General features: G+C 39.7%; 1 protein-coding gene across 2 annotated transcripts in view; it reads left to right on the top strand.

Annotated features, from left to right (window-relative positions):
• The window catches only part of LOC109968548 (neuropilin-2-like), a 91,597-nt gene that overhangs the window by 76,034 nt on the left and 5,119 nt on the right, over positions 1-10,444 (top strand). The window contains exons 16-17 of one of the 2 annotated variants that reach the window (XM_020614892.1): positions 82-114; positions 5,337-10,438. In XM_020614892.1, coding sequence (XP_020470548.1) covers positions 82-114; positions 5,337-5,719 — 416 coding nt within the window. In that variant the 3' untranslated portion in view covers positions 5,720-10,438. Of the gene's footprint in view, positions 1-81; positions 115-5,336; positions 10,439-10,444 lie in introns of those variants that run through there. The other variant, XM_020614891.1, reaches the window with a different exon arrangement.

Here is a 10,444-nt window from a genome sequence, read left to right as displayed (position 1 = left end):
CTGCTGTTCATCACTTTATCCTACATCTCAGTTACCAACAATCATCAATACCGTTTCCTTTTCTCTCTCTCTCTCTTCCAGAGCCTTTCCCTGCCTTAACTCCTGGCATAACAAGTAAGTTCCACTTCCTTTTCTATTTGTGCTTCCTGCTTGTTGCTCCTGTCAGCACTGCACCGGCCCTGAGTAACCTTGTTAGTGCACAACAATATGTTACCATACAGTGCTAGACAACACACACAGGAATAACCACTGAGTTATTACATCTTGTCCAAAGTTCTTACATGTGGTATGTAAGTATGCATTTCTGAATCTGACAGTGTTACAGTACATATGTTATTGGTAGATTTCGATACATGGATGAAACCTATGGTGATGGAATGGATCCTCTGTATTGTTCCAGCATGACTCCCTGCATGCTGGGCTGATCCTGTTGGTTATGTAGTTTGGTCTTGTATGTTTCTCAGTGAGAAAGTTATGTTTTTCACTACAGAAACAGTAGTATACGGCAGTAACATGGGATTCGTTACTACAATAGCAACAGTGTGCATTTGCACATTGAGATTCATCAGCATATATTTGTACATCACATAGACTGATATGGTTACAGTTTTTAATGGTGAGCGCATTGTTGTGTCTAATATGTCACTGGTACAGTATACACTTCACCCCCAGCGTATGAGTGTGTACATGTATAAATGCACCTGGAATGCACGTGGCATTCAGGGGCCCATGGCAAATACTTGAAACACTGTTCGTTTTCCACGGCTCCTAAACAATTTGTACTGTAACATTAGGTTAAAACCATGAGGTCTGGGGTGTACCGCTCAAACTCAAAGTGAAACAGTCTCCATCTGCTCTGTTTCTCTGCTTTTCCAGGAATTTAAAGAACTAAGCAGGAGTTGCTCCCCTCTCCTTAAAGCTACAGTATGCAACTTTTTAAAAAATATTTTTGTCATAGAAATCTGCTCCAAATGTGGAGAGGTGCTGGCAAAGACTCCTGTGACCAAGACTCATTGAATAGCCCCGGCAGCAGTGCAGAGATACTAGATTCTAAAAGGTTATGAGCGGGACTGACCTCTCTAACCAATCAGAGATTTTCAATTAATTCAGCTTGATCACCAAGTTTTGTTGCATTGTCGTTTGCTGTAATTTCATAGCGACAAGTAAATGAAGAGCCATGCAGAGCATGTCGGAGCATAGCAGATGGTAGTAGAACATAGTCGAGCAAGGAGAAGGAGTGCTGGGCGGAGCAGAGTGGGTTGATTAGGAGTTTCATGCCACTGATTCCTAAGTTACATATTGTAGTTTTAGGTTTTACTCCTCAGTCCAACTCTCACTGCTGTTTTCCTTTATGATAGACAGCAGCACACTCCTCATCCATTCCTCCATCTTCTCTGTATTCAACTCCACACAAGTTTTCTTTTCCTCTCTCTCGTTACATTTTCTCCCTCCTCTCAGCTTCTCTACTTTCATCTAATCTTCTCCATTCTGCTCCTTTGCTTAGTTTTCCATTTTGTTCATTTTTCCCCTCCTCTTTTTTTTTTTTTAACCTCCATTCCTTGCTCTGTTACTGTGCCCAAAACATTTTTGGTCTGACCTGAGTGAAATGCAGAAGCTGATCATCATCATCCAGCTTTCCTCTCTCTTTGTTTTGTCTCCTTCATCTTCAGATGGACTGCTTTGGAAACAGATTTTACAAAGGGCTTAGACAGATTATGCTGCTGATCTCTTGTTTTCAGAGTCTGGGTTGGGACCTGAAACTGTGGCTGCTTTTGTTTTGTCTCATAAAATACAAATAGTGCTAATTTTTAAGGACACTGGACCTCACTGAGACATGGGATGTGTTGTTAAAAATATATACAGTTCACAACTCTGAGTAGTATATCAAAATGTTTAGGATTTGCATTTTGTGTCTTTGTTATTTGTTTTTCTTTATGTGAGATTGATTGTGGTTGAGGTTGAAACTGGAGCACACCACAACTTTAGGTATTAGCTACTGTAGGAAATCAATTTTCTGAAGTGAAGGAATTTGAAGTGCTGTATGATTATGGATATTACACTTTATTTCAAATTACATTACTAATAATGTCTTAGTGCGACTGGGTGCGTGTGTGTGTGGGGTGGGGGGTGTGCATGTGCTCCTAGTGTATGAAAAAAAATTAAGAATCTTCTGTTTTTGTCAGATACTTGCACAGCCCTTAGTTTTGTTCACCACAATTCAGTAGAGTAAGAAAAATAAATAAATAAATAAAACACTTCTCAGTAATAAAAATATTATTCCCAAGAACCAAACTCAAAAAAGTCTCCTGATGCATACCCTGTTCTATATTAAGTATTTGACCTAATGCTTGTTGATTTGTTTTTACTGTTGGATCCTAAACCGGTATCATCTGACCCCCATCATGACAGCAGTGTCAGTTCTAACATACAGTGTTTTCATGACACTGACCGCAGAAGGAAGGATGCTCCATCAGAGCACCTGTTGAAAAGTGCATGTAGTTGAACCTTAATCAAGACTTGTGCATACTGTTCATTAGAAATGCCTCAGTTGTGGTTTATTTAAGGAGTGAGCCTGCACGGGAGGATGAGGAGCTAGCACTGGTTGTGAAGAGCAGATTTTTATTTCTTTTTTTTTTTTTTTTAAATTTTACAGATAAATTAAATGAGTTCTAAATTGACATGTAGTAAGGAGGTGTGAGGAGGAATAGTGGCTGGCCTGGACCTGGCAGACTGAAGATGCCCATAGTAACTAATTACGGAGCAGCATTTTATTTTGATGAATCAGCAAATCTCTTTGCATTTTGAATTTTAATTGTGTCCTACTCATAACTATCTACTTTAAAATGACACAAGTGACCAAAGCACAAAAACCCAGTAAAGAAAATATTAAATAAAATAAAAGCAAGCAACCCCAAAATTTACTTTCAGAGAAACATTAGAGGAACTGGAGATAATGTTTGAAGTATTCCTCCTTAATTACAGCCTGATAATGTGATCACCAGTTAACAGTACAAGGGCAGTTTCACTGTTGCGTGACATGAACCAGTGTGCCACACTGTTGGGTTTTTGTATCCATGGCAACCAAGGAAGTATTTGGCTTCCAACAAGAACAGTCTGGCAGCAAACGTACCGATCTTACACACACACACCCACCAAGCAGTGGCTTCAGTGTGACTACAGAGAGGGGAAAGGAAGCTAAGTAATAGTACATTTTTGCAGCCATGGAAATGGTCAGTGTTTTAACCCACTGGTGAACAGGGTCTCTGTGGAGGTTACTTAAAGCAGCGCTTTACAATCAAAGGCCGTTTTAAAGCCTTTAAGAGTGTGTCTGAACTTAAAAAAGACAAATTAAACTCAGTGGTTTCCTTGAGGTCCTGTATCTCTGTCTGCACCTCTCCTTCCTCTGCCCTTTCATTATTTCTCTCCTCTCTCTCATCTCCATCTAATTCTTGCCTTGGCTCTATTTTCAGTTTCTTTCTTGCTTGCTCATCTTCGTTACTCTTCCTTTCTTTTTTCTGTCTCTCTTTCTTCCACGACCTCTCTACCATTGGGTTTCTTTTTCAGTGAGTTGACAGAGTATTGAAGTTTCAGACAAACCCTTTAATGCTGGATTAAAGATATCATGGCAGGATTAGCTCTCTCCTTTCACTCACACACACACACACACACACACACACACTTTTTACCACCCTTCTCTATTTCGCTCTATTCTTCCCTCCAGTAATACCATCTCTCTTAGTCTTTTTCTACCCCTATAATTTCTCTGATTCCCCTCGTTCCCTCTTCATCTCTTTCTCTCTCCACTTGACTCCCTTCAGTGATGTTGCCCTAATAAATGCACCTGCGTCCTACCAAATGCAGCCACTTAACACTCTCCATCCTTTCTTCATGTCAGCTAGTCACTGCATAATCAAGGCTTTGCATTCTCTGACTGAATGTGAACGCATGGCATGAGCCTTTGCGTGTCAATGTGCAGCTAATGCTTGTGAGGTTTGCATCAATCAAAAATACTCTGAGTAAAATCCTCATAATCAAATATATGTCTATCAGCATAGTTTCTTATTTAAACAGTGAAAGTGAGCTAAATGTGGAAGCTGCTGTTGTTGTTACATATTTTGTGTAGTTGAATACCAGGAAGGCACAATAATATCAGCTTAGCAACTGACCATTCGCTTTGTTCCATCCCCACTGGTTACTGTTGATCGGACTGTCAAGCTTTCCATTCTCACATGGCATGTAAGCAGTTGACAGTAACTTATCACTCAGTATACTTCATTTCAGACAAAGCTAGAAAAGGCTTTTCATTTCTAGCCGGTAGTCATTATAGGGCTGTCGCGATAACTGCGATATTACAATACAGTGCTACTGACAAGCCAACTGCAAGAGATGGGAAGCAACCGCAATGACCGCTATGCAAGAAGTCCTTTGCACAAGCAGTGCCACATGCATCAAAAAAAGAAAGACCCTAGGAGACCCGATGAGGTCTCAGATTACCTCTGCATCTTTACCTAAGAGAACTCAACCAATAAGCCAAACGTGTGTGTGCTACCTACACGAGGAACCCCTAGACTCAAATGGTCTGTCTGGTGGCATCACAACCAGGATTCCTCTGCTCTCTAAAATTGCCCACAAATACATGAGTATTTGTGCAATGAGCACACCATCAGAGAGAACTTTTAGTGCCACTGGGAACATTGTATCCCCTCTCTGATCCTCTGAAACAGCATAGGGTTAATATATTTTTCCTAGCACGCAACAAGATGTTATTCTTTATGCTAAAGAAAATTAATGTTTTGTTCTCATCTGTCTTTTATATGCCTTTTATATTGAATTAGTTTTGTGCCCTTTCTTTATTTCCTTTTATGCGTCATAAAGACCGTGCTGTGCTCTAACAACAACTACAAAAAATGGTGGTAATATTGCATAGTGCCTGTCTGGGTCCTAAGCTAGCTAAATATGCTGTCGTTTGCAGTTTAACTCAGCTATAACAGATAAAAACACTGTATAAGGAACTCCTCGTATATTTATTTTTATATTTTGCTTTTGGAAATTTAAGAATTAGGCTACACCTTCAACACTTAAAATGCTTAGCAGGCTTTTAGTCTTACAGCCACACATACACACTAGCATGTCAAGAAATCCTAAGCTTGACAGACACACTGTCAAAGCACAACTTACAGTAGCAACCATAATGGTTGCTACTGTAAGTTGTGCTTTGACTGTTGCTGTCTGGGAGAGGGATTTAGCCAATGGTCAGTAGGACAACAGCTTTTACTGTGACTCTTCAGTGCGGTCTGCATGTCTTCCAACCAGTAATGTGTCCTCCTGCCCTCTAGGGGGTGCCATGTCTGGGACGAAACCCACAGTAGACACAGTGGTGGCGCAGTCTGTCCCTGCCTACTGGTACTATATGTTGGCAGGAGGTGGTGCCCTTTTGCTGCTGGCCACTATAACCGTGGTGGTGATACTGTCCTGCCGTAGGTACCACTGGGCAACCAAGAAGACCAGCGGTAGCCAACACCATCATTCAGTGATGTACCACAACAGCCAACATCCAAATCAACAAGGTCCCCAAAACTGCTACCACAACCAAAACCTCAGTTATACTCTAGTCCATGGCCCCAACCAGAACCACGTGTACTCAGGTACCGGGACAAGTCTTGATCCCATGCTCACCATAAGGCTGGAGAAAGACAATCACTGTGATTCTGAGTGTTAAACCTACTGGACTCGTGAATGATACAAATTTATTAGAATGCTGTGTTCAAATAATGTGATCAAGGGGTGTGAAAACTCCCTGAAATGAATGGTAAGAATAACTGCTACTCTTCTCTGATGAGAATCTACACCGAGGAGACACTACAACTCTTCTTGCCAATGACTTATCTGACTGACTGAAGATGAGGATGCACTTTTGATGAACTTCCTGGTTGGCTGAAACTGGTAGAATGATGACTATCCCTTAGTGGAGAGAGCAAACTGAAGAACTGACTCTGTGGGCTGAACATTATAGACTTTTTGATGCCCTTAAGAGTGCGCTGGCTCTTACGGCTGCACTGCTGCCTGAAAATAAGATTGATTATGAACAGGATAACAACAAAATCACCAACAGATTGATTAATAGACCGCAAACAACATATATGTACAATGTCAGTGTTCTAACAGCATAATTTTCTTCTCTTTAATGCCAGAGCACGATATGTCAGAGCTGTGTGAACCCTGCCTGCCTATAGATACCCTGTCTGTCAGTGAAGGGGTTTACACCCAGGTAGACATTGTGTTTGTGTGCTGCATAAAAAGAGAAAGTTCTTTCTTTGGGTCTGAATGTTGCTGCAGTTTATTTGTCCACTAGCCTTCGAGAGATTGACAGCGACAGAGAAAGTTTAACAACACAAAAGGGAAAGGTAAAGGAAGAATTAGTGCTGCCTGTCCAGCTGTGACTGATAGACAGCTACACATCCTCCGTGTGTTAACTTCTTTGCTCTGTGGACGAGGAATCTGTGTTTACATACGGGGAAAGTAGAATGAGACGGCTTACATCAAATCCTTCACACCTAGAAACAGACACCTCAAGACTTTTATTCATTACATCCAGGATATGCCTTTAGATAAACTATTACTTCCTCATCTCCAGAATGTAGTAGTGCCTCAGTGTCACATAAGAATATGGACTCTTTACAGCTTGTCACCTGGATCTCATGGAAAATCCAACACTTGTGTCTGTTAACTTGAGCATTTGAAGATGCAGGTCCTTCCTGTGCAAGAACAAAGAATCTTAAAATCTTTATTTTGTGGACATAGTCTTGATATCATGGATTACACGTTGAGAATTTGCAGCATACTGGCCTGGTAGTGAGACCAAACTTGTTGTGACAAAGAGGATCTTACTGTATTTACATAGTTTTAGAAAGTCACTGATTTTTGGTCATTTCATTCATCATGCTGTGTAAAGTAAGACTGACTCCAGTGCAGCACTATCACATGTTTAGCTGTTTACAGTGTATGTTGGCATCCATCACTGTGTTTTCGTTTGTGTTGAGCATTTCATGATGCACTGCTGATAAGTTGTTAAGGGTAATATTTGCACTTTTCTTATTACTATTCATTTATTGAAGGTTGATTTCTTACATTTACTGTGAGTCTTAAAAAAGCTACAGTATGTGGAGTGAGGTACTGGCAGTGAATTAAATACAGTACCAGTATTTTCTTTACCGTCATACGTTACAGTAGGCCTACATCTGATTTTGATGTGTAATAGTTTATATGTATTAACTATTGTAAAAAGGCAACTGTCATGTTGATTGTGTTCACTGAGATGGTTTTAGCAGCTTTTCTTGACTTTGATCTAATGTCAGAACCTCCAGTTGAAGCCATTGTGCAACAGCATGTGTCCTTCAATATAAACATGCAGTTTAATTAAGATAGGGACACAAGATGGAAGCAAATCATTGTGTTCTTTCTATTTGAATGATGTACAAAAAAGAAAGAAAGAAAGAAATTTGCTTGGTCTTGGATTGTGACATCACTGAAGCTGGACATCCTACAGTCGTATTTATTTTGTGGACTTCTTCTCATCTCACCATCTTGTGTTGTGTGTTACCCCCATACATCATTTTGCCCAAGTCTCTCAGCCTGTTTTTTTATATGAAAACCTTCTTGTTCCTATTCTGCTCCTTCCCATCATTGTAAATCCTCCCAGTAAAAAACACAGGAGTGAAAACGAAAGGCAGAAATGAAGGAGAACAAAATCTCTCAGAGGAGAAGGGCCCATTAAGTGAGCCTCCTTTCTGTCCAAAGAATGTGCCCAAAGCTGGACGGAGATGAAAGCAGTTTAAAATAAAAAAAAAATAAAGAAAACTCCTCTCTTTTCTTTCTAAAGATAGTTTTTTATTTACTCCAAGAGGAAGGCATGAAGAAGGGCAGGTTGGGGTTTGGATTGAAGGAGGAAGACAACTAAAGGAGGAGGGCAGGTTGTTTCAAACACAACAGATGAAAGAAGCCTTTTGGTAGAATAGACTGTGTGATGGAGATGTGCATTATATGCACTGCACACATACGCTCGTACGCAACTAGCTAACAAATGCAAACCTTAGTTAAAAACCCAGGTTTCCAATAAGCTATCAAATTTAGTAGTTTAAATCATTGCGTAATGCATTTAACTTCTTTCATTATAAAATGATCTTTTGTGCTTTTTTCTTTTACTCATTTTGTGCTTGCATATCCATTTTCCACCTCCTTAGCCCCTCTCCTTTCCATTTCAATCGACTTGCGAATGATTTACACATTATATGACTCATTCTAGCAGCCCTGTGCAGTAACCCAATCAATGTAGGCCCAAAATTCACATAGAGGAATGATATATGGCTGTAGTTGTTGTGCTGCCCGTGCACTTTTCCCTCTCAGTCTCTCTCCCTCTTTCTCTCTCTATCAAACTTTTGCAAGATTTGGAAAATATGCTGGCATCTTTTCATGCACCACTTTTAAATCAACCTCCCCGCACTTCTCTGTCCCTACTCTATCACAGACTACTTTGAGGCCCTTTAATATTTCTAATTAGTTAATGGAGCTGATGGCATTCATAAAGCCCTGCAGTAAGCATTTCTAGCCCAGGCCATCTCTATTTTTTTCTTTCTTCCTCTATTTCCTAGAGAAATATTACAAGTGAAAGCAGTCCAACTGGTCCTCTGGCCCCCACTGGAGCAGCGTTTGGTGCCAAAGAGCCATCCACGTCTTTGCCTGAATAAAAAGCCCCCTTTTTATTCCTCTCTTTACTAATTGGAGAGTAGAGATAAAATGGGACTACAGGGAGTTTTAGTCTCCTTTCTGTGATGATGATTCTCAGGATCCTAGCCTGAGGCGTTAAGCCAGGATCATTAGAAAGTGTTAAACAGGCGTCCAGGGTGTCCGAGCATCTCTCTTTTTTGTTTCTACTTCTTTTGCTAGTTACTTCTTGAAGGTTTTGTCAAGGCTTGCGGTGATTTCAGCTGATGTTGAGAAAAGAGAATTTAGAGTGTCGAGCATCTGTTGTGAGACTGTACATTTACACAGTCAGGAAACAGGACAGAAGACTGATTAGATGCCTTCATGTGCATGTACTGTACAAATTGTAGTCTTACTCAAAGAGCACATGTCAGTAGGACCTCCATAAAATATTGTAATTTACAGTGTGGCTTCTGGAATAAACATTTATAAATGTACAGGTTTTGTTTTAGCTTCAGGGCTAACCCCCTGTTCTGCACAGTTACCTCAGAATACCTGCATCTCTTTTCCACTGACCAACGTGACAACATTTATTTGTTTAGTACAATTCTTAAAGCTACTAACAACATTATTTGAGATCATAGACCTAGTCTACTGGGCCACTCTGGAGGTTTCCCAGCTTTCATATCTCTACGTGTGTCTGACACTTTTACTTTTCACTTGTATATCGCTAGTTTGTTCTCATCCTCATTTTAGTGAAGTGAAATCTCAGATCTAAGGTGTAAAGTGCAGCTATACTGAGTTTTTGGAAAATCTATCCTGATGACATGATTTTTGTTAAATGAATCAGTGATGTTGCTATTGTTTATTTAGTTGTTTTAATAATAGTTTTTTTTATCAGAAAGGTTTTTCTTAATGTAAATCTGTTCAAAGCAGGAAAGAAACATGGCTTCAGCAGTGGATGAGCTGAATTCAGTTTTATTCAACCTGTGACTAGTTTAGACTCCTTCAAACTGAATCAAACCAGCCTTGAAGTGGTTACCTTCTTAAAGTAGTTGTTCATCCCTGGTTTCAGACACGTCACTGTTGTGCACTTTCTCTGCCTATGTGAAAAAATACCTTGACTGTATGACTGCCTTTTAACCTACTCTGGATTTCACCAGCTTGTACTTCAAGTAAATACTGAACTACAGAAGTGCATACAAAGCCAATAGTGATACCATGATCAAATTATTCATTTCAATTTAGAGAAGGCCTCAACAGCCAAAACACACTTGAGATTAAAAACCCTCCAATTAGTATAGGATTTGTTGGTTGCTGTAATATTTGAATTGAAATTGAATTGAGTCCATTTCTTTTGTTTATTCTCTAACTAATTTTGGAGATCAATTTTGGGCCAATGTCAAACAAACAAAAACTCAGTCTTTGATTCTTTGATTTCAAGAAAATGACCTCATATTTAATCCATGGCAAATGTTTTTGTTTCACAGACAACAGGTGTCAGCTAAAAATATTAACGTATTGTATTGGAACTTTGTAACGACTGTTACAGGAGGTACAGTATAATATGGAGATGCCACATGTTAAAATAGTCTCTTAGACAATGACATTATCTAACTGAGGAAATTAGGCTGTGTATCTTTTTTTCATATCTACTAAATTAGTTTTTCACCTGCTATCTTTTCAATATCTATTACGGTGTCACTTCATAATGTGGTTTTGGTTACTTTGCCCCAGCAGTAAA

The sequence above is a fragment of the Monopterus albus genome, unplaced genomic scaffold (genome assembly GCF_001952655.1).
Source record: "Monopterus albus unplaced genomic scaffold, M_albus_1.0 scaffold153.1, whole genome shotgun sequence".
NCBI classification, from domain to species: Eukaryota; Metazoa; Chordata; class Actinopteri; order Synbranchiformes; family Synbranchidae; genus Monopterus; species Monopterus albus.
The sequence above is the reverse complement of the archived record's forward strand: the minus strand, read 5'-3'. Positions and strand labels throughout refer to the sequence as shown.